General features: G+C 37.8%; 3 protein-coding genes across 5 annotated transcripts; 2 read left to right on the top strand and 1 right to left on the bottom strand.

The window, feature by feature from the left end:
- Nucleotides 1–529: 529 nt before the first annotated feature.
- Nucleotides 530–11,281, bottom strand: LOC111875487 (E3 ubiquitin-protein ligase listerin; the record flags this gene model as incomplete). Its single annotated transcript, XM_023871781.2, is given in 9 exon segments — nt 530–1,255; nt 2,869–3,004; nt 3,471–3,661; nt 4,080–4,434; nt 4,882–4,997; nt 8,034–8,300; nt 8,383–8,586; nt 10,695–10,807; nt 11,117–11,281. Coding segments are annotated over 8 exon segments (2,043 nt in total), but the record flags the coding sequence as incomplete, so codon positions are not given.
- Nucleotides 11,282–11,293: 12 nt separating this feature from the next.
- Nucleotides 11,294–13,344, top strand: LOC111875491 (phosphatidylinositol-glycan biosynthesis class F protein). 3 transcript variants are annotated; one of them, XR_002844736.1, is made up of 2 exons: nt 11,294–11,448; nt 12,523–12,607. XR_002844736.1 is itself a non-coding variant. In XM_023871787.2 (2 exons), exons 1-2 carry the CDS (start codon nt 11,488–11,490, stop codon nt 13,252–13,254), a joined length of 795 nt encoding a protein of 264 aa, XP_023727555.1. In that variant the 5' UTR covers nt 11,294–11,487; the 3' UTR covers nt 13,255–13,344. The 3 variants fall into 3 exon arrangements, 1 of the variants encoding a protein (XP_023727555.1); XR_002844737.2 differs by having other exon boundaries at nt 11,294–11,494; nt 12,523–12,604; XM_023871787.2 differs by having other exon boundaries at nt 11,294–11,550; nt 12,523–13,344.
- A 1,999-nt stretch (nt 13,345–15,343) lies between these two features.
- LOC111875490 (alcohol dehydrogenase class-3 chain L) lies at nt 15,344–23,001 on the top strand. Its single transcript, XM_023871786.2, has 8 exons — nt 15,344–15,482; nt 16,561–16,804; nt 16,945–17,042; nt 17,148–17,270; nt 19,438–19,654; nt 20,967–21,233; nt 21,995–22,133; nt 22,565–23,001. The coding sequence occupies exons 1-8, from the start codon at nt 15,462–15,464 to the stop codon at nt 22,587–22,589; spliced, it is 1,134 nt and encodes a 377-aa protein (XP_023727554.1). The 5' UTR covers nt 15,344–15,461; the 3' UTR covers nt 22,590–23,001.
- Nucleotides 23,002–23,715: the final 714 nt, after the last annotated feature.

Here is a 23,715-nt window from a genome sequence, read left to right as displayed (position 1 = left end):
CAACCAGTGAAGTCTATCCTAAGCCAGCTGAATTCAGTTTGCAACTCATTCCATATTCATTTAAGATTAATTTTAAAATTATCTTCCCATCTATGCCTAGGTCCCTTCAGGTTCTCCAACTAAAGTTTGTGTGCATTTCTTGTCTCTGCACACAAGCTACATGACCCATACACCTTACCATCAAGTTTATTACCCTAACAGTATCAGATGAAAATACTGTATTAAAGAATTCTCAATGCTTCTGATGAAAGTGAACTGTAGTTTGTGTTAACATTGCATACATTATCCAATGCATAGAATCTATACTAAAAGTGCTCATGTTTCAGAGATTAGCTTCATTTTTGTCTTCAGGCAAAAAGGATACTTAATATGAGAAATATCCTGGAAAGAGCTAGTCTTAGGTCTCATAAGTGAGACTGTCTATACACAGCTGAACCCCTCAGATTAGGCCTCCCTTTTGCCAAATGACAGAAACAAAACCAGTTTTCAAAACACTGCACTTTTAGTACAAACAAAACAACAACTATACCTTGCATAAAGTGTCCAGGACATGGTTCTTTTCGTCGGCCGTTAAGAACTTCAACAAGGCAAATGTGATGTCTACTAAATTCTCGGAACATATTTTTTCATCTTGTAGCCACTTGTGTAATGTTGAGTCATATAGCTGAACCAAAGAATCTTTACTTTCAGTTCCTATCTCTTCTGTAACATCTACTTTTAATAAGCTCACAAACAATTCTCTTGATTCAAAGGCTCTGATCAACTTATTAAGATAAAACAAAAAAGCTGGATCACAGAATTGTTTTGTTTTTTTGAAGCAAGAGACACAAATAACTTCAACCACTATTTGTAAATATCTGTCGACATGAACATCATTTGATATGGATAATACAGTGTCTGTTGGACTCTCTGCTTCCAGACTTTCACCATTTGAGTCATTTTCCGGAAAAACGAATTTTACTCTAAGTCCTCGGCTAGATCTTTGATGCTTTGGATTCTTAAGACAAAGACAAAACTCTACAAGTCTGTTCAGGAGCCATTCTGTACAGATGGATCTGGAATGAGGTGCATCTTCAGGTGAAGACAGGGACTCAAGCACTAAAGATGTTAAGTTATTCCAGAAGAGCTGCACCAGAACTCCATAACCTTCACTGTTACTCCAGTGATAAATAAGGCCTGACACTTGAGGAAACAATGCAGCAGACACCAACAGCAATTTCTGATCCTTTAGCATTAATTCCACTGCTCCTATCAACTGCAAATTGAGGAACAGAAAAATAATTAATTAATACACAAGCATCAATATGTTTTAAAATTCAATTTTAAGTCAATTTATAGCACTTAAAAACACTTAATTACACTTGAAGAATCAAAATATATTTATTTAAAAGTAGTTTCGACTAAAGTATGTAATTTTACCTTGCATGAAATTAAAATGGTCGCAAGTCATAAATTATAGTCTGCCATTTTGTGAGGATACACACTGAACTTTGTAAAAATAGTTCACTGTAAAGGTAAAGGTAAAGCTATCCTTGTAACAGGCGCATAGTTGTGAGACATCAAGGCTCCCACATTTTCTCTACACAATTGGCTCACAGATGGCAGTAAGGTTGGTCAACCCCAGGGCCACAGTGCAGCTGGAAGGATTAAGTAGGCTGAAAAAAATCCACCTCATTGGGACTCAAACCCATGACCTTCCAGCTTGTAGCATAGTGCCTCAACCAACTACACTACCACATGCACAAAAAAATAGTTCACTGTACACAATTAAAATTATTAGTTAAAAAAAATCATAATTGGAAATGCCATACTTCATCACATGTAGATGTAAATATGAAATTCAAGCAATTAGGCAAGCAGGATGATTGGGAAGGCATCATATTTAGTAGTCTGATAGGAATAACTTTTAGTTGCTGCTACATAGTACAATTTGCAGCATGACCTTGCAGCCCTGTGAATGTAATGGACAAGACACTGTACTGTGCAAAGAAACATGACAAACATTTGAATACAGAGTTGGCAAATACAATGTAGAGTTAAAAAAAAAGAAGCTATCTGTTGTTACTATAAACCCTGTTCAGTTTCAGTTTTGCAAAGAAACTGTTTAGATTCCGTGCAAAGAAGCAGAGACAGATACTTTTCATGATATAATTTTAAAAAATTGTCACATAAAACAGGCACAAAGGCTTCTGATCATAAAATGTTGCCAAAAACTGTGTGTAAACTATGCACTGAAATATGATACTTGTAACCTTCCAATGTGCTGTTAGTACCTCATTTATAACCGTCCCTGTGGTATAGTGGTCAGAGTTCCTGGCTACAGATCTAGAGGTCTGGCTTCGGTTTCTGGTGCTACCAGATTTTCTGAGAAGTAGTGGGTCTGGAACAGGGTCCACTCAGCCTCGTGAGAATAATTGAGGACCTATTTCAAGGAAATAGCAGCTCGGGTCTAGAAAACCGAAATTAAAGGCTGTGGGGATTTGTTGCGCTGACCACGTGACACCCTCTATCCACGAAAGTTGGCTCTAATGTTGCCGATGCTCAGTCAGTATATTTCGCTTTTGGACTAAAACCACAGTTTCTTTTTGTAGAACCTCATTTATAAAATATACTGAATGCATCAACTCCACTCACACTTATTGAGAGTTCTGTGTTCAGGGATATAACGCCATGTCGTCCATAGAAAGTCAACTGATGTTTCAGAGGAACATCAATTGACTTTCAATGGGCTGACTACATAGCATTATACCCCAAAAGACAGAACTCTTCAGAGCCACCTCTGTGAGAACCTCAAATCCTACATATCACACTTATTGTTACTTCGTATGTTAGTAAATCCACTGAAACAAATGCAGTCATCATACATACAAGATTCTGTACAAGGGCCTGGCAGAAGTCAGATTCACTCAGATGGAGCAGCACAATGTACCTGAGACACTCAATATAGCATCTGGCAACAGCATTGCATTCTGCGGCACTCTGCACCACAGACTTCTGGCTTAAACTACAATAAAACAAAATGCACATTCAGCATGAACTTACAGGTAGCCAGGTTAGAAGATGAATTCCTTATGGCTATCGAATTTTGAAGAATAAGTCTGAAGGCTTAAATTCTGGGACATTTAATTCCATTTCTTAAAAGTTTGGAGGTTCATTCCTCTAACACACTTATGTGCTATGGTTCATGATACAACATTTAACCACAATTTTCTTTTCATTTATTAACCTCTGTAACACAACTTTTAACTACTGATGTTACTTGTGTTAAATAAGATATGCTGAAGAAGACAAAGAGAAGGAGAAGTTGGGCTCTGGTTGAGACCACAAAGAAGAACAAAAAATGAGGAAACTCTTACAATGAGAAACCTTAAATTGGGATTCTACTGTGCACCATATTATGTCTAGTTGGTAATAAATTCAGCATGTGAATTTGGAATAATCATATTAAGAGAAATGATAAATAATCTCACCCATGACGTATGCTGTCAAAAAACTTGTCATAGAAGTCTTGCTTATTGGAGCATACTGAAGACGGGATCTTGCTAAGAAATGGAAGAAGGTTTGGAAAGATCGTGACTGCATTGCCTTCTCCTCCCTCACGAAGAATATGCCATAATTTAGGTAGTACAAGTTTCTCTGCACTCACATGCTGCCAGCAATCCTGAAAATTTTGTCGTCATTTGCACAGCAAAATTTTAATTCAATACACCATTACTGTAGAGGCATTGTAAAACACTTGTGCAATCATAAAACACAATAGTGAAATTCAGAGGTCACAAATTTTTGGAATTAATATAAGGGAATTTCATTAACAGATCTTAAAGCTTAAATTTAAATTTAAAAGACTTATGTCAAGAAAAATGTGAATCTATACATCCCCTCCCCCACATGCCTTCAAGGCATAGTGCTTAATTAGTTAAGCACAGGGACAACTTTAATTTTTTTTTACTTTATAAAAATCTTATACAAGTAGGTGTGAAAGTGTTCTGTGGCCAAATTAAATTGGAAAACACTGGTCTAATGCAAAATACTTGGTCTATAGGCTACTAATACACTGAAGGAGAAGCTAAAAAGCTTACCTGAACAGCAGTAAGCACATGAAGTGATGCTTCCCAGACTGTTGGCAATACTGTAGAGTCAGTCTCATCTAAATTACCAAATACAGCAAGTGCTGCACGAGCTCCTTCGTCAGTCAATAAATCAGGTGCTTTCTGACACAAAGCAGTAAGTACAGAGAACCAAGCATTACGGATCAATGCTGATGTATGCTTTGCAAGTTTCCAGAACTTCTTGGAGGAAATGAGCTTCTTGTTGGCTGGGTGGACAGCCTGGAGTTGTTCTGCAGGAAGCTTGTGAAGGTATAGTGCATAGCCTTGCAAACTGCTCACAACCACACGCTGATATTTGGCCTCCATTTCCTCTGCTGTCACAGTCCTTAATGACATAAGATGTTAATTTTTATTTTATGGATTGATACATAATATGGGATGGAGGCAATATGGATGTGACTGATTTGAAAGTACATTTCTATGCTGTGCCTGAGAATTGGAATACAGCAGGAGCACCATGTCAACATGAATTCCATGGTAAGAAAACCTGCAGGTGGCCAGGGATGACTGTACATCACATAATTAGTTACACTGCACCTTTGTTTATCAAGATGGAATGTGGGTTAAATCACACATGAATGAAGAAAATAAATATTAAATAACTGTTAAACACAAAATGAGGCCATTCCACTTACAAAACTTGTAAAATATATGAAAGAAACATAAAATCTTTATATCCACTCCCCCATATGCCTTCATGGTGTAGTGCTTAATTAGTTAAGCACAGGGACTTTACATTTTTTTTTTTTTACCTTTTTGTATAAAAACTTACTTTGGGTTGCTCAATGTCTGGGCTGTCTGAACTATAAGATTATCAAAGATGTAATTCAGGATCTCTTCCTGACAAAATATAATGGCTTCTGTTATCTTCTTTGGAGGGAAGGCATCCTGTATGCACAAAAATACAATACTGACTTTAGTCTGATAATAATATCACTGACACATCACTCAATTAAACCTCCTTTTACCACTTCATATGACATGAAACACTTAAGGAGTGACTGTGCTGTAAATGTATTTGCTCCTTTGCTTGTTTCTAAAAGTTTTATTGCCCACAAATATATTGTAATGGATTTGATCAACATGTTGCTGAGCAATGGCTAGGTAAACAAACCGTAACAACAGATGGGAAACTGTGTTTTCTATGTGGTCCGTGCCAGGCAATGCTGCAGTCAACATGCATCCACAACAATGGGAAACAGTGTTTTCCGTGAGGTATGTGCAGACGAGTTATCTTGAAGACTATCAGCGCTACAGTACAGTTCTCAGTATGAGACAGCCACGGGAAGTTTGTATTTGAAGAAGGGTTAACTTGTGAATTGAAGACTTCATGTGTAATATAGTGCAGTGGGAATGGGAGTGTGTAATTTAGTGAGACTTTTACAGTTCCTGTGTTATAAATCCGTTGCAAGGAAGCAGATAGTGAAGACTAGTGGAAACATGACTGAGAAGATCAGTGTGGAATGATTGTAAATTGTGTAAATCAGCAAGAGTGTAATAACTGTCTGTAGTTATGACCCGTAGGTTGTTAATAAACCCAATTACAAATTCAAACCTGTGTCTCAATCACCCAAATGCATGAAAATATTATGAAGTTTAACAAATACAATAATGGTTGTTGTAATAATTTTCTTTTTCTTTCTTTCTTTTTGGTGGGTTATTTAATGACATTTTCAGGAACAAAACTATATTGTATCAGATGGCTGGATGACGAATGATGTAGTGAAAAGGATTTGGAAGGAAGTGACCATGGCCTGATCAAAGCACTATCCCAGCATTTGCCTGGGCAGTATGAGGAAACGCACAAAAATCTTGTTCAGTATAACTAGTGCCCCTGTCAAGATTTTAACGGATCAGCTTCCAAATAAACGTCTAAAGCATTACCTCTACATCAAAAAGTTTCATTTCTATGAGTAAACAGTTAAATTTTCAACTGTTTCAACTCATATTCATTGTGAGATCTGGCATTCTCATGATAGTGACTATTACACAATAGGATGCTTTGCTTTGTAGATTAGTACATTAATACCAGCACTGGAGAAATGTGCTGCCTTCAGCTTCACAGTATAAGAAGCAGCTGGAGACAACATGTTCCTCCAAAACATTGGTACCTATGTACCACCATTAAGAAAGTAAAGGTATCCTTGTAACAGGACGTGGAAGCCCATAGGGTTGTGAGATGTTGAGGTTCCCATATTTTCTAGACACATCAGCTCATAGATGGCAGTAACGCTGTCAGCCTTGCGTGCTGTCTGCCCTTTAGCCCCAAGAATATTCCTGGTACTCATTTCTGTTAGAGGATGAGTCAACTCCAGGGCCATAGTGCGGCTGGAATGATTACGTAAATTGGAAAATCCACCTCATCAGGATTCGATCCCATGTGCCCCTCTACCATCATTATAGGATGTGATATCCCTGAAGACAGTAATGGTCAAAATTCACTATGTTTGATTTTGGTGCAAGATCTAAGTCTCATCAATATCAATTGCATAGCTTTATTATTATTATTATTATTTATTATTATTGGAGGGGGTGGGTTTCCCCATGCACCGCGACCAGTGGTCTATTGTACGTCCCGTGATATTCTACCAGTCTCTATACCCTACCAATACTGGTGCGTACCATCAGTCCCGACTCAGCCAGCGAGTTCGGCCTCTACTGGCTCAGCGGTATCTAGATGCTTCCCCCATCTACCAGAGGCGTTAGAGACTATTGTTGGACAGGAAATGTCCGTTATAATTTGGCTCAGAGGCCTCCTTGAGGCATGAGGTTCTTTTACGTGCCGTAAAGCTACGACATGGGACCCATGGTTTAAAGTCCCTCCCGGAGGACTTGTTCCCTGAATTTTTCCGCCCTTAAAAATTCCACGACCTCCGCCAGGTTTGAACCCGCGTACCTTGAGTCATGAGGTGGGAATGTTACCCCTAGACTACGGAGGCCGCTAATTGTATATCTTACATGCCTACCAAACTTTTATGAACTCTTCCTTATATGGAAAATTTTAATGAATATTAAAACTGAAACCTATTTCTATCACTTATAGTCCAACTATGACATATGAATCATCTTACATTACATCTCATTTCGGGCTTATAAAATAAGACCTTCCATTTACAGACTTAGGTGGCATTGGTATCAGGGATTCTTTATTATATCTACATCCAGAATGATATTTCTTGAACATTTTAGTCAATCAAGGCTGCCACTTTTTTAGGAACATCGCGTTCAACATTTACTTGCTCAAAAAATTTATCACACAAACAAAAGAAAAAAGTGTAACTCCATATAATGAGCCATTCTTCAGCAGTCAGTCATTACTCAACTAGTCACCACTCTCACACTTTTACAGAATCTGAATGTTAATTACCATGTTCACAAAAGTCAAACACTACAGAATCATCCATATAACTATGTTTATGGCAATACTTTTTGAAGTAAAGGTTATGTTACACGATTATGTTATATAAACTGAAATGTTTCTACACAACTTATTGATGCTGGATCAGTTGTCCTGGTTGAATTCAGGTTACAATGTGTTAGACGGGTAGTGAAGAAAATAGCAATGACCTACTTGTAAACATTATCAGCTGAAAACTGGTACATGTAACTTTAAATACTCGCATACCATTCATGGTCAGACCAGAAACCTATTCTGGCATCATATGACATAATATAAGGTTGGTGTTACAATTAGCCTACAGCAACCAACTTGACCCAAATCTAAAAAGGCATTCTTTAAAATGACATGTCTGCTCATGGGTCATATTTAGCCTCTTTCCTAAGATATCACTTGTGTACCCATTGGGACTTGCCAGGAGTTTCTCGCACAGGTCTTGGTGTCACAACCATAAAAAGGTAATTTACTGACAACAGCTGAAAACAAATTTATTTAATTCTAATATACAAATAATACTGAAACAAAACCTGGAATGCCAAAGAAGCAGCACTAGCAGCTGGAGCATAAGTATCATACTGGGATGTAAACCAGGGACCAGCCAACTGACGGAGATATGGAGCAAGATTACGTTTCGCTCTCAGTACTACTGCTCTCTGGGCCTGATGTGCAGCCTCACGAACACGATGGTCTACATCCACAGCCAAGCAGCAATATAGACGTGGCCACAGTGGCAGAACTGTTTTTACAGCCTCTGATTCAGAATTTTTTATCAATTCTGAAAATTCCTGAAGGGCCTACAAACAGATTAACAAAAAATAATATAGAAACATTGAAAGAATTTTTAGTAATTTATTAAAGAAAATACATTAAAAATACCTTCAGTTTTGTAGTGGAATCCTTCTTGCCCATTTTCTTTAATACCAGATGAAAATGTGGATTAAGATTTGGATCAAATTCTTCAGATGTGACTGAAAAACCAGGAAGAACTGGCACAAAACCTCCATCCTTTGCTGCAGTAAAACCCACAAATGTTGCAGCTGAATTTCCAAGCAACTCTGCACTCCGTCCGCTGCTTGATGGCTACAAGAAATAAAGTAATACTAAACATTACATTACTGTTGCTATATGAAATCAGTCAGAGTAGTACATCAGAGGCAAGTGCTGAAAATTTGGGAAAATTATATTACAGAACTATATGATCGACCTAATCGGCCAGAAACCTTAGAAGTTGAACCGGAAGAAGAGGTAGATACAGACGGGAAAGGACCATATATATTTTACAAAGTTAGGTGGAAAAAGCTATCAAGGAAATGAGGAAGGGAAAGGCTACATTTGGAGCATAGCTCTGTATGGGGCTGAAACATGGACACTTAGGGCAGTAGATCAGAAACATCTGGAAAGTTTCGAAATGTGGTGTTGGAGAAGGATGGAGAAGATCAGTTGGACCGATTATGTGAGAAATGAAGAAGTGTTAATTAGAGTCAGTGAGCAGAGGAATATCCTACACGAAATAAGAAAACAGAAGGCTAATTGGATTGGTCATGTTTTACGCAGAAACTGCCTTCTAAAAGAAGTTATCGAAGGAAAGATAGAGGGGCGGATAGAAGTGACAAGAAGACGAGGAAGAAGACGTAAGAAGATGCTGGATGACCTTGGGGACAGAAGAGGATACTGTCATTTGAAGGAGAAAGCTCTAGATCGCATTAAGTGGAGGAATTGTTTTGGAAGAGACTGTGGACCTGTCATCTTGACAGATTACTGATGATGATGAAATCAGTCATAAAACACGTATAAGGTGACACTGTACCTTCCATTTAAAAGAGGTACTTGTCACAACCAACATTCAAGTTAAGCATATATTCGTTACTTTAAGCATCGGTGTGAAAAGAAACAGAAACCAACCATAAATAAGATAATCAATCATAGACTAATTTTATTTCTATTATGTCTGTTACTGGAAGGATCAGGGAAGCCATGATAGTTACTGTAGCTGGTACAGTGACTGACAATGGGCTGGCTGACCGAGGGGATGGAGTTCAAGTTCTGATATAGGGTCAAGAATTTTCTCTTCTCCACGTCAACCAGGCCAACTCTGGTGTCCACCCAACCTCTTATCCAATGAGTACTGGGGGCTCTTTCCCTGGGGGTAAAGCGCGCAGGACGTGAAGCTGAACATATACCTCCAACTAGTGCCAAGGTCAAGAAAATCTGGATCTATACATCCACTCACCCATATGCCTTCATGGCGTAGTGCTTAATTATATGCACAAGGACAACTTTACCTTACCTTTACTCTAAGGATCAGTGTGGAAAGAAAAGATCCAAACAGGAAACAGGTAAATACTATACAGAAAAAGAGATCCCTCAATAAAGATAAATGATAACATACTAAAAAATCCTAAAGTCATAGCAAACTTTGTCAATACTTATTTCTTAACAATTATAGAAATGAACAATGACATTAAAAATTTAACAGCAGACAATGCATCAAAGCACCCAGCTGAAGCAATTCCCCTCAAAATTCTCAAATATGCCCAGCTGAACTCTTGCAGTAACAGTCCTTATGTAACATCCTCTCTGATGAGAAGATGGGGTTGTCTCTTATGAATATGCTTGGCTTTTCATCAAGTGTATATTTCCCACATATAACACTTCTACTTGCTGCCTGCACAATTTTGGTATATAATTGTATGCATATGAAAAATTGAAATCTGTGTGCAAGTCATTGACCGGTATGTGACTTGGAAAATTTCATATGGTGTGCAAAACCTTGTTTTGCATGCGCTGCAATTTTAAGAGCTAGGTGTCTGCCACTAATTCCCGGGCGGGACAAGCATAAGTCATTACTGATTATCTTTTTAAGTCAAAGTTACATTGTGATTGACAGTCAGTGAGTCTGTCAGTAAGTCCTTCTGTGGGGGCTCATTACCACACATTTAATGCTGTTTGACAGTTACAGTCTTGTTTTTGTGGGGCGCCTTCTCTGACAACAGGACGGGTCTGCCATTTGTATATGATGCTGAACCTTGCCAGCGCAGCCTTTCTCGGGTCAGAGTCCCTTGGGACTCGCGACCATATTTTACTATCTCAGGTTTGAGACTTTTCTTTTCGTCGCCTAGCAACGGGGTTACATGCCACAATATGTTAACAATCATATTTCCTAGTTATGTAATTTGAACTATACTTACCCTAGCATTATTTTTAGTCCTCTGAGCCTGTTTATGTTTACCTCCCATTGTTGGAAATATACATGTGCTATTACATCGTCACACTAACAGAAGACCAAATCCTAAATCTGAAACTGATGTCAGAAAATGTTAATCACAACCACACAAAAACCTAAACATACAATTCAACACCATTTTTGTCATTTGTGTCACATAGTCACGTGTCAACCAAGGTGGCATATCAACAAAAAATATTACTTGTACCACACTACATGAGCTACGAAGTTGATCCGTGGAACGTAGTGTCTAGAACATCTAGAAATTGGTAAAGCATCCGGAAATGCATCTCCGGCCTCAGAACAACATTCGGAATCAGAGTGAGCATTAGAATGTGAAAGGTCTTTGTTTTTTAGTGCTCTTAATCGTACACTTCTGCGCATTACCCATTTATTGTTACAGGAACACTAATCCATGCTCAGGAGAGTCAAGACGTTTCCATAGTTTTGCCGAGAAAGAAGCCTATCACGGATCATATTCCAGGGAAGTTTTGGTAGTGACGCAGAATTGGCTACCCGTGTTTCTATCTAGACATCCGTGGGGTCTGGTTGTTAAATGTACGTTGAAAGGTGTTGGTCTTGGTCGTCTTGGTTATGTCTAAACTAAAATTGTCAGAATCCCGAAATCCCGAACATGTTAAAATAAGGTCACCACACAAACGTCAGTGTATACAGCAGAACTCGGTGCAAAATTCTAGTTTGGTTTTTGTTAAGGCTAGGTGAGAAGTGTGTAGAATCCTGAACAACTTAAGAATACGATGATTGGTATTTGCATTTCCAGACTTGTAAATTTACGCCCATGCACAAATAGCTCGATTCAAGTATGCCAGTTAAACTGATTCAGAAATCTTATTTTTTTAAAATTCAAACATTTAAGTTTGTTTTAAAATTATGAGGAATGCATTTGGTATGTAGTTGTTTGCGGGTTGGAAATGACCACTGCCTAATAATGTTTGGATACACTCAAAGCAATCTTGACTCAAGTGGAGTTATTGCAGATATTCGAATTGTCTCACGTTTTGAGAAAATTGATTTGCTTATTCGTGTATATATATAGTTCAGTATTGTGGTGATGCAACTTGAATATGTACACAGTTTACATATATTGCTAGAGCAATCTACATAATCTCTAGTAAATATTGTTTTTATTTTTTATCTTTTTACTCAGTAGATTAATACCATCAGCTTAGGTCAGTAGCTGACGTGTTTCATTCAGATCCAGTTGTGCCAGATTTTTCTGGTCCTTAATAGTAAGTTCAAAGGCAGTGAGAATAAGCACTTCACTTTTCATATAATTCTGAATCAGAAATGCCTTAGACAGATATTAATCTGTATTTTGTATTGTCCTATGTTTAAATGCATTATTTTATTAGGTCAACAGTTTCTTGGATGCACCATATTTAGAGATGCTGTTGTGCAGTACTTTTCCGAAGTTTAGACGTAGGTGATTACTAACACATTGCATGCCCACTTATTCTGCGGTATCTGACAGATACAGACTATCTGTTGATCAGAATCAATGCAGATGATTTTCAGTAATTTTCTTTGCATAGAGATAACCTTGCAAGGAGAATGTTTGATAAAATGTTGCATGAAACTGATAAAGATTTAGAATATTGTGGGAAAAACAGTGATGAAGGCTTAAGGAAATTTCTAAGTATGTATTGTTAGTAATTTACATCTTTTGAAGTGGGAAAGTGCTGTGCGTAATCCAAATTTATTATTCATGCTTTGCAAAGTTTTAACTCAATAGTAATACACCAACCATTAATGAAGTTATTTTATTGTTTTAGACAATGTTCCAGTCAGCTGTTGAAGATGGTCAAAAACTTGTGGCATTTTATAGTGGCGTCACTTGTGTTTACTTCCCCATTATTATGAGTGTACTGTACTTTACAGACTATTTATATAGTATAGGAAAATATTCATTCTTTCCTGTAATTGGAGTTATTTTAGTTATGGAATGTGGTAAATACATGATTGGAACGTGTTATCTTGTGAAAAGAAATATAACAGGTGGTGGGCGATATGATGAGAGATATATAATAGGGTCTAGTAAGAAGAACAATACAAAAAACAGAATGAGAGAGGGAATGAAGAGCTCTCTATTAATTGTTATCATGATAGCTGTTTACTTTACTATAGCAGTATTATTTGGAGCACAAGTGTTCAGCAAGCATGAAGAAACTTTCATGTTGAGTGTTCTCCTTTGTGTTTTAACAGTATTTCCGGGATGCGTACACATGGGGGCTAATTTTGTTATCAATTTGATCTTTGGCCAGAAACCTTCAAATGATATTCTGGGCACATTAATACTGAGAAATATACAGCTGACTCTGTTTGGTGCTTGGTTGGGAGCATTTGTGATTCCATTGGACTGGGACCGTGCATGGCAGGAATGGCCAATTCCGTGTGCATCGGGTGCAATGCTTGGATTTACAGCAGCAAATCTTCTCATGGTGATCAATGTGGTTCCAAAACTGACAAAAAGAAACAATCCAAAATCTGGTAGAAAGCAGTGGTAGTATGACCTCCAAAAAATGGTTGTTAATTGTGCAGTGTAATCAGTATCTGTAAATAACATTCTCTAAATAAAGAGCATTTACTGAAGTTCACAGAATGAAAATGATACATTTACATTTATCATTTCATGGATCCAGTCATCTCTGCAAAGGGCTGGGTATAAAACATGTCACATATTACAAATTCATGATGACTACACATCATTCGTACTTTGTCCAATAAAATATATAATCAGGCCTCTCACAGATAGCTCAAGTTGTCAGGACAACACACATGGGTCGTGGAAAAATTACTGTCAAATTCACACCTTGCCGTTCCACACACACTGGCAAGCCTTTATCATTAAAACAGTTGCATTATAAAATATTAAAATTCATAACAAAAGACAGACATCATACATACTACTATACTTACAAGCAAGTCTCAACAATGTATTATTCACATGCACAGACCATTTATTAACTCTTAACTCTTGAGCCACTTACATGCTCAACAAATTCATCGAGTAAAATGTGTTACTTTGCAAATCATTTTGTAAAACAAACGTAAATTGCTTTTTATCATTTTTTGAAACTGTGATATTTGACAGTAGAGTATTAAATAGCTTGATGCATGAATAATACACCCCTCTCTGATAGGACGATAAATGCGTTGAAGGTATATGAAGGTGGACATTCCTTCTGGTACCAATGACATATACAGAGTTATTGGTTTTAAACTTGTCCAAATTATTAGCGGCCTCTGTAGGCTAGAGGTAACGTTCCCACCTCATGACTCGTGGTACGCGGGTTCAAACCCGGCGGAAGTCTTCGAATTTTTAAGCGCGGAAAAATTCAGGGAACAAGTCCTCCGGGAGGGACTTTAAGCCCTGTGTCCCGTGTCGTAGCTTTACGGCATGTAAAAGAACCTCATATCTCCATAGGAGGTCACTGAGCCAAATTCAAGGACGTTTCCCGCCCAAGAAGTTGTCCATTTGGTACCAAGTATGGCCCCCAAAACACAAAGTAATGTGCTGAATTTATCACAATATTCATTCTGCTTAAATGTGACCTTTGGGAGAAACAGGAAAAAATGCACAAATCACGTACTCAAAACTCTGTCCATCTAGTTTCTCATTTGTAAAAAAATGTTTGTATCAACCAACCCCTAAAGGTAACTGTAGGAAATTAACAAACAATATCACTAAACCAGTATTTACTCGAAATGCTGTGTCATGAGTAAATCTTGCCCACTTAGCAGGGCATTGTGGAGGTCAAACGTAATTAACCTTATTAACAATTAAGTTACTGCTTCTTTCATATTCGCTGTGTTATTACCCGACCCTGTGATTAAATGAAAACATAGTACACATTTCTAGCAATTATATAAGACGACCATCATTATTCCTCATTACATTTACTGGATTACCACTACGAGAGGTTCATTGTGACCATTCTTACATCTGAAATTGCTGTACACCCCTTACACGTTAAAAATTCTTCGAATGTCCCTTTGCCTTAGCACGGGACGTACACGATTAAAATGTACAGCAATATTCTTTATATGTCGATATGTTCATTACAATGCAAACATGCATATTAACATCGAATGATTTTCACTGTGTACTAATTCTTCGAGATACATTCTGTAACACGGTATAAGCCACAACCGACACAACTACGTCAATTACGTTGCATAACTGACTACGACGACAACCAAACCGCAGACGCACCGGTTCGTAAACTTAGTGGCCTGTAGTCCGCAAGCGAACTATACCGACCGAGCGACCGCCACTGTGGTCTAAGTTCCTGTATACAGATCCAGATGTCCAGGGTTCGATTCCTGGCGCTACCAGTTTTTCTGAGAACGGGGTCCACTCAGCCTCGTGAGGATAATTGAGAAGCTATTTCATGGAAACGACGGCTTCGGTATAGAAAACCGAGTTTTTATTTTATGAACTGTTCTTGTATATGTTTTGATTTAATAGTGACCGATAGTGACTTGTTCTACATCCTAGGCTTGGCCAAAAAGGATTTATAGAATTTAAAAAATAAATAAAAAACGGCGCTGGGGATCAGTTGCGCGACCACGCGACACCCTCTGTCCGCTAAAGTTGGCACCAGTTCCTATGCTAGTCGTAATCGGTCGTAGTGGTCGTAGTTAACTGTCGTTCATTAAGTAGGTGCGTTGTGGTTCTGCAGTTGAATTGTTATTCCCACATATTTTCGCAATGTCATCTACTGTTGGCAAGGTATTCAAATTTTTAAGCCTGACTTAAATAATGCATGAAAACTGAACGCAAGTAATATGTACGAATCTGAGAACCTCCGAGTTTGTCCTTGTGCATCTTTCTTTGGGCATCACGATCGATCACGATTGAATTATATAATAGCTCTACAAAACTTTGAAGCTTTGTGCATGTGTATATACCGAACCATAAACGAATGGAAATTATAAAATGAATTATTTCTGGTTTTGTGAATGCTCTACGGCAGTAATATACTTTGAATGGTAACATGTGTTTTTATGGTGTGTTGTGACGGTCAAATAAATAAGTTGTATATGTGTTATTGTTGAAAGTAATTGGTTACAAAAGTAACACGCCGTACGTACCAATGAAGCTGTTCTGCTGATAATGTAGTAGTGTTGTTTTTGTTAGTACCAACATAATTCACATCCAGGATTTCTCTGATTCGGAACGCGTTGCCGGTTATTGTGACTTACACGACTTCAGCCCGTAGGTGTATGTTATGTCATGAGCAGTGGCGCGAACATCATTATAACCAGATGGGAGGAATGTTCACATTCCTCACTAGTTGCTAATGATACTAATGATGTTTGAGTGAAATTAAAGCAGCCCCCACTCTCAGACATATTTGGCATGGCAGTGATTGCAAACATAGCATGTTTGATAATTCTGAAGTTGTAATTTGAATGTAGTCAGTCGTACCGGTGGTGACTGATGCTCTTGGGCAGTGTTCTGTCAGATGTAGAGTTCATGAAATATTTATGAAGAACAGTTATAGTATAGGCCTCATGTGTCTGTGTGTGGGGAGGAGGTTGAGATTGAAACTGATTGCCTTTATCACCACTAAGCGAAACATATCGGGACCAGGGGTCACTTGTTGTCTTTAAATCATATATTTATTATGACTGTCAGAAGAGACCAACTAGCAACATATATGTACAATTTTTAATGTTTTGACCCACAATTCCAGTAATTCAAAAGTTATTAAGTTTAAAACCAGAATACTTGGTTACAAAGAAGGAAACATAATTATATGTAATTAATATGTGAAATAATTTGACATGCTTTTTATTATTGACAGGTAATCTCATGCTGTGCTGCTGTGGCATGGGAAGAGAAGAAGCCTCTTTCTATAGAGACAATAGAAGTGGCACCACCAAAAGCAGGTGAAGTCCGTATCAAGATTTTATCGACTGCTATATGCCATACAGATGCTTACACCTTAGATGGATTAGATCCTGAAGGTGTTTTCCCTTGTGTACTGGGACATGAAGGTGGAGGAATAGTAGAAAGTGTGGGTGAAGGTGTCACTGCAGTGAAAGAAGGTATATTGAATTTGATTGTTGTTTTCATGGTTCTATATTATAAATTGTCCTACACATTTTGCCCCCAAGATAACAGCAAAGCTGAAGTTTTGGCATTTCTTGTTGATATTTTGAGGGTTAATGAACTACATCAATTTCAGGAGACCATGTGATTCCATTGTATATACCCCAGTGTGGAGACTGCAAGTTCTGCAATTCGCCAAAAACGAATCTTTGTGGTAAAATTCGTACAACTCAGGTAGTATGCAGAAACAGTTCTCATGTGAACCATTTCTCAAAGATTATCATTTGCTGATGTTTTCCAAGCAGGTAGACTCTGAAATATTGCTAATATACATTACAGGGCCAAGGCTTAATGCCTGATGGCACAACTCGCTTCACATGCAAAGGCAAATCTTTGTACCACTTCATGGGCTGCTCCACATTCAGTGAATACACTGTTGTAGCAGAGATTTCTGTTGCTAAGGTGAGCATCTACAATTTGTCTAATTTAGTTTTCAGGAGGCCAATATGATGATCTTAAATACTGATGTAGTATGTTGTGGTTTAGTGGTTAGCATTTTACTTCATATTTGGAAGATTAGCGGTTCATATCTTGGAGGAGAGGAAGCTAGCCAAACTGTGTTTCTCTATGGTGTCCCTCAGCCTTTAAAGTCAAATGCTGGGAGTCTGTTCATTCCATATCTTCCAGTTTGTCATTCACAGATTCTACTGTTCAGTGTGACATGACATAGCATAGAAGGAGCTTCATTAAATAAAACAAAGTGCTAATCATATGCTTCGTTGTACTGATGCCCAGAATTAGGATGAACCTTCCCATCTATATCTCTAAAAGTCTTTAAGGCTTGCCAATCTGTTGTTATGTAGCATTCAGGGTTATTAGCAGTTACAGATTGGAGTGCCAGGTGGCAGTGAAAGGCATCATTGCATCAGTCACCATTGAAGTTTCAGACTTAGCGTGTAAAAGGAAACACCCCGTTGTTGATAATATTTTGATGAGATTGAATCAGTGAAGGGTTTATATGTAGAAATTCAGTCTAGAATGAAAACATTTTTAAAAATTCTGCCCACTTTTTGCATCTGAGATGATTCAGAATACAGTAAGACTTCAGTAATTTAGACTAATTGAGACTGAACCATTATCCAGATTCGTGAAAGTCTGAATAATAAAGTGCCGCTGAAAATATGTTCAGGGAAGTTATAAAACGGATTTAACATGTCTTTTCAAGTAATACAACTTTATTTTGAAACTTAGATTGCATATCATAAAATAAATATACTTGTCATAAAATGTAAGTTTTGACGTCAGTCTTGAAAACATTTTAGGTAGCAGCTCTATGATAATGAAGGTTGTAATGCACACAAAAAGAAATGAATTATCACAAATTCTGACTTAGCGAGGTTTCACTGTAATTTGCAGCTGTTTGTTAATACAAGGCAAGATTACAAGATGTATGTGAGAAGAAATGGAGTGTACAGAGGTGGTATCACAATAATTAATGGAATATATAAAATATCTGGCAGTGTTTATTTTGTTTCCAAGGGAATAAATCGCTGAACCACTGGCATGTAAGAAAATATTCTGAATTTATGCCAGTGTTATGTCTTGGAGAGGAAACAAAGGTCATGTCAAAGCTTATATCTTTAGGTTCATAATAAAAAAAAACTCCGTGGCTTTAGTCCGCAAGCGAACTATACTGACCGAGCGACTGCCACTTGTGGTCGAAGTTAGTGCCAACTGTAGCGAATAGAAAATGTCATGTAGTCAGCACAGCGCATCCCCATGGCTGTTAATCTCGGTTTTCTAGAACGCAGCTGCTATTTCCTTCAGATAGCTCCTCATTTATCCTCACGAGGCTGAGTGGACTCCGTTCCAGACCCACTACTTCTCAGAGAATCTGGTAATGCCAGGAATCCTACCCAGGACCTCTGGATCTGTAGGCAGGAACTCTGACTGCTAGACCACAGAGCCAGTCTTTATGTTCATAATATATTACATTTATTACATAAAACTGTAGACATGATGGTATTTATTTTATGGGGGGACCTGATGCAGACTATATCTATGAAAATTTGCATGTTCAAGCAAGAATAAGAAGGTTTGAGGTTTACTGATGTCATGTAGTTTGGCAGACAGGCGTAAGTGTTTTGGAGAAACCTGTTGCCTCCATCTTTAGAGTAATTTTTTTTTTAAATTCATTTAGTGGGGGGTGGAGTCCAACTGTGTCCACTCGGCACGGCGGCCACTGATTTGCCTATTGTAGTCTTCCCCGGGTGATTTTGATAGAGAATTTGGTGGAATGAAGATTGGCAGGGGAAACTAAAGTACTCAGAGAAACCCTGCCCCAGCGCCACTTTGTCCACCACAAATCCCACTTGACCAGACCCTGGCCGCCGTAGTGGGAAGCTAGCGATTAACCGCTTGAGCTATGGCACGGCCTTCATCTTTAGAGTAAGTCATGTTCTCTCCTGAAGATGGAGGCAGAAGATTCCACCAAAACATTGGTACTCATCTGCCAAACTACACAGTGTCATGTCCTAGGATACCATAATCTTAAAAATCATAGTAATTATAACTCTGATAAGAAGCATTATTTCAAGTATCTGAAAACATAATTTTTGTAATATAACAGATTAGTGAAACAGCTCCTTTAGACAAGGTGTGTTTGTTGGGTTGTGGAATTACCACGGGATATGGTGCTGCCCTTAATGCAGCTAAGGTGGAGGCAGGCTCAAATTGTGCCATCTGGGGTCTGGGAGCTGTTGGCCTTGCTGTGGCTATGGGCTGTCGAGCTGCTGGTGCCAAAAGGATCATAGGCATTGATGTGAACCCTGCAAAATTTGAAATAGGTAAGGCATAATGAGTAGGATGGCGGGTTAGGACAAGTGGTAATGCAGTGTGGGTTAAATTCATGAGGTACCTGGTTTTGTGTTCTCTGCACTCCCACCATGTAATTGCCAGGTTAGATTATTGTATTCTGGAGGAACTTGGCTCAAATCATCAGGAACTGGCTATTCTGACTGAAGTTCCCCGGGGTTAATTCTGGAACCTCTTAAATAAATATATGTATAGTGCCTTCAAGCATCCTGATGTTCTTTTCACATCTCTGCTGACTCACCAGTTGTCATGATGTCATTTCCCATCTGTTGCTATGCAGTATTATAAAATAACTTGAATAACACACATAATATGAATCAACTCGTGCTAGCATGTGTTACCAGTGTCTCTGTATAAGTTATTGTGTTTCCTATTTAAACTGCATATTATTTTCTTCCAGGTTTTTATGTGTGTAATTAAATTGTGAGGAATGTATGCATAGCATAATGATAATGTTAACCTTCTTATTGCATCTAAGTTTCGAGTTTACAAATGCCAACTTCTGGGCCAAAGTTATGAGATGATACAGCATAATAATCACTTGAGTTGAACTGCCTCGAAGGCCATAATAGTTAAAGAAAGATCTTAATGTGTATTTTGTTTTAATGTACAACTTCCATTTGAAATTTTTTACTCTGATAATATTTAGTGAGTTACACTCAGTATGTGCACAGAAATGCTTGTACAGCTTCAGTTGTAAACATTTTAACAGAGAGACATGTGAAAGCTAACAGTCATGATCTTGTAACTTTCTGTTTAGACTGTACCAAAAAGAAATGTAAGTGGACGGTGTCAGCTGAAAGTATGAAATGCACTTTTTTTTTTTTTTGTGGGAAGTGGCTGAAATAATTTATTCCCTTTCATTTTTCCATCTCTGTGCACCTAAAGAATTAAGGTTGTTTAGCCTCTTTTGGATCCAAGTATGTTGGTCATATGCACTGAGACATGTAATTTCACACAAAAGCTTCAAGTAAATTGTCTCACATACATAATCTATTTTATTCTTTGCACATTTACCCATTTTCTTATAAGTGACTGACTTAATGATTGCATTAGTCGGTGTATTGCTTCATTAAACATAAACAAGGAATAAAATTATGCAATTAACCCAAGTGCTTTAGGAATTACAATTAATCTAAATACATAGGCCTGTGTTTCAGATAGGAAGAAGTGTAAGAATAAAACTTAAGGTCACATGTCTCCAGAAATGTGTTGTGGAGGGCAAGAAGCTTAATATTATTAGACATGACCATGAACATGTTGGTATTTGGTTTTCTGTTGCAGCAAAGAAATTTGGTTGCACTGAATTTGTGAATCCCAAAGATCATGAGAAGCCAATCCAGCAGGTGATGATTGAATTAACTGATGGAGGCCTTGACTACACATTTGAGTGTGTGGGTAATGTAGGAACAATGAGGGCAGCTCTTGAGTCATGCCATAAGGGATGGGGCACGTCTGTGATTGTGGGAGTGGCTGGCTCAGGCCAGGAGATTAGCACACGCCCATTCCAACTGGTTACAGGTCGCACATGGAAAGGGACTGCATTTGGAGGTGACTCAAAATTATTCAGTTGTATGTTAACTCTTTGTAAGTGTATAGATATTCTAAAAATTTTCAGGACAGAGATTAGATCCTCTCCAAAAAGACAAACACCGAATGTTACAGCATGCAGGAGAACTGTACAAGTTGATTGACTCTTGATTTATTTAATGGCATTTTTTCAACTGTCTAGATTATACAGCATCGGGTTACAGGGTTGTGTGTGCCACAAGAGACAGCCACAACAAAACCTCAGCTAAGACACTTGATCTCGGGGCTGAGTTTCAAATCCAGAATCTCCTGAATATGAAGCGGGAGTGCTGACCACTTGATTATGATATGTGGTATGACTGTGGTGAACTTAAATTAACTTACAATGTGAGATCTTTTGACATGATACAAAATTGCAGTTTAGAAGACTGGTGAGTTCTGTATTCTGGAATGCAATGCTGTGTAACCCAGTAGAAGTTCACCAACATTGCAGATGTACTGCTTCCATCTTCAAAGTCAGAGATGAAACCAAGCAAGATATGAGCAACAGCTGTGCTCTGCTTGCTGCCTAGTTCTTGCTTGACTTACTTTTCAAGCCTGGAGGTGAAGGCAGACTGTTCCCAAAAATGTCAATGCCCTTCTGCCAGACTACGTGGTTTTTATTGCAGAACATAGTGACTTCTTTCAATTACTTTTTGCAAACAAACGTGGAAATTATAATTATGATAAATACAGTTGCTTTTGTCAGTGAGTTACCATAACATACATTGTCTTCTTTTTAGGATGGAAGAGCAGGGACAGTGTCCCAAAGCTGGTGGATGAATACTTGAATAAAAAGATTATGTTGGATGAATTCGTGACTCATAACATGCCTTTTGAGAATATTAATGAAGCCTTTGACTTGATGCATTCTGGAAAGAGGTTTGTTGATATGCTGGTGCACAAAACATGCATGGACATTCTACTTATTAAAGTTAAAACATCAAAATAACAAATGCTACCACACAAGCATTTTGATTCTAGCAAATACTGGGTGTTCAGTAATACACATTTACTGTTACAGATGTAAATAAAGCAGAATATGAAAAATCGAGAATTCAGAAATATATATTCAGTAATGCATTGCACTTTTTCAGGTTAAAGTAGAAATGTCAGTCTGATAATTGTGGACTCCACTTTGTAATGCATTTTAAATTTCTTATAGTGGGACTCTTAAACTTTTCATATATCATGGGCCATGCAGCATAATGAACATCAGCTGGAACAATTGTGTTTACTGAGTCACTGTGCTGTTTCATAAAGGATTTTATTTGTTTCATTATTCTAACATGACTCTTCTCCCTCTGTTGCAGTATCCGTTCTGTTGTGAACTTCTAACAAGGAGTGTGCATCACAGGATATTCCAGTCTGGGTTTAGATAATGCAGTGATATTGGTACTCAGGTCATGTTATTATGTTATAGAAATCAGAAACAGCAATTCAACTGTTTAATATGTGAATTCCAAAGTATGAGCATTTTTTCTGTGAAAGCATTATTTTTTCAGTATATATTATGTGTATACTGTGTTTAATAAAGAAACTGTTATTTCCAGTAAATTTTATGATTATTTTATTTGAGGTTCTCATGGTGGTATTAACATTTCAGTCTTCTGGGATGTGACACCATGTAATTTAGTGGATACCTTCTAGTGTTTCAGAAGCATCATGTTCATTCAGAATAGTGTTTTTAATTAGTTCTACAGTCTTGTATGCAACAATTTATTAAAATTTAATATAAGTTAAGTCACTTCAAAAATTTTCACAATATTTTTCAACCAAAGTGGCCATCATCAGGTGTTAAAAGTTGTGAGTGAGGAAACTGCTGTCTTTCTGTGTTGATGTTTAGCCATTAATATGTGGTTCCCATAGTGCACATGTGTCTCTAACAAGTGTAATCTGTTAGAATTTATGTTTGTGAAGTGTATGTGTTTGTATAATTAACATTCCTCCATATTGTGTTATGTTCCCAGTTGTATTAGGTCCCTTGTCTTGGTTTGAACTGTTTGTTGAGTTGGACTGGTTCTTATAATGTTTATTTGTTGCTATCTGGTGCTCTGTTCTTGTATTACCTCAAATATTGGGTTATATGGGTTGATGTATGTGTCATTCATGTGTAATCCTCCTTTATTTTATAGGAACAACACACACCCAATATTCAAGATAATACAAGAACTGAACACCAGATAGCGACAGACAAATGTTATAAGAATAAGAAACAGTCCATCTCAACAGGAAGTTGAAAACAAGACAAGGAACATAATATGATGGGGAACACAACACAACAAGGAAGAATGTAAGTACACAAACTAGAAAGTCCATGGTTTTAGTCTGCAAGTCAACTATACCAACTGTGCAACCGCCGCTTGTCAGCAAAGTTAGTGCGAACTTTAGCGGATAGAGGGTGCTGCGTGGTCAGCGCAATGAATCCCCACAGCCGTTAATTTCGGTTTTCTAGATTGGAGCT

Source organism: Cryptotermes secundus, unplaced genomic scaffold, assembly GCF_002891405.2.
Source record: "Cryptotermes secundus unplaced genomic scaffold, Csec_1.0 scaffold358, whole genome shotgun sequence".
Taxonomy (NCBI): Eukaryota; Metazoa; Arthropoda; class Insecta; order Blattodea; family Kalotermitidae; genus Cryptotermes; species Cryptotermes secundus.
This window is presented reverse-complemented; position numbering and strand designations above follow the sequence as displayed.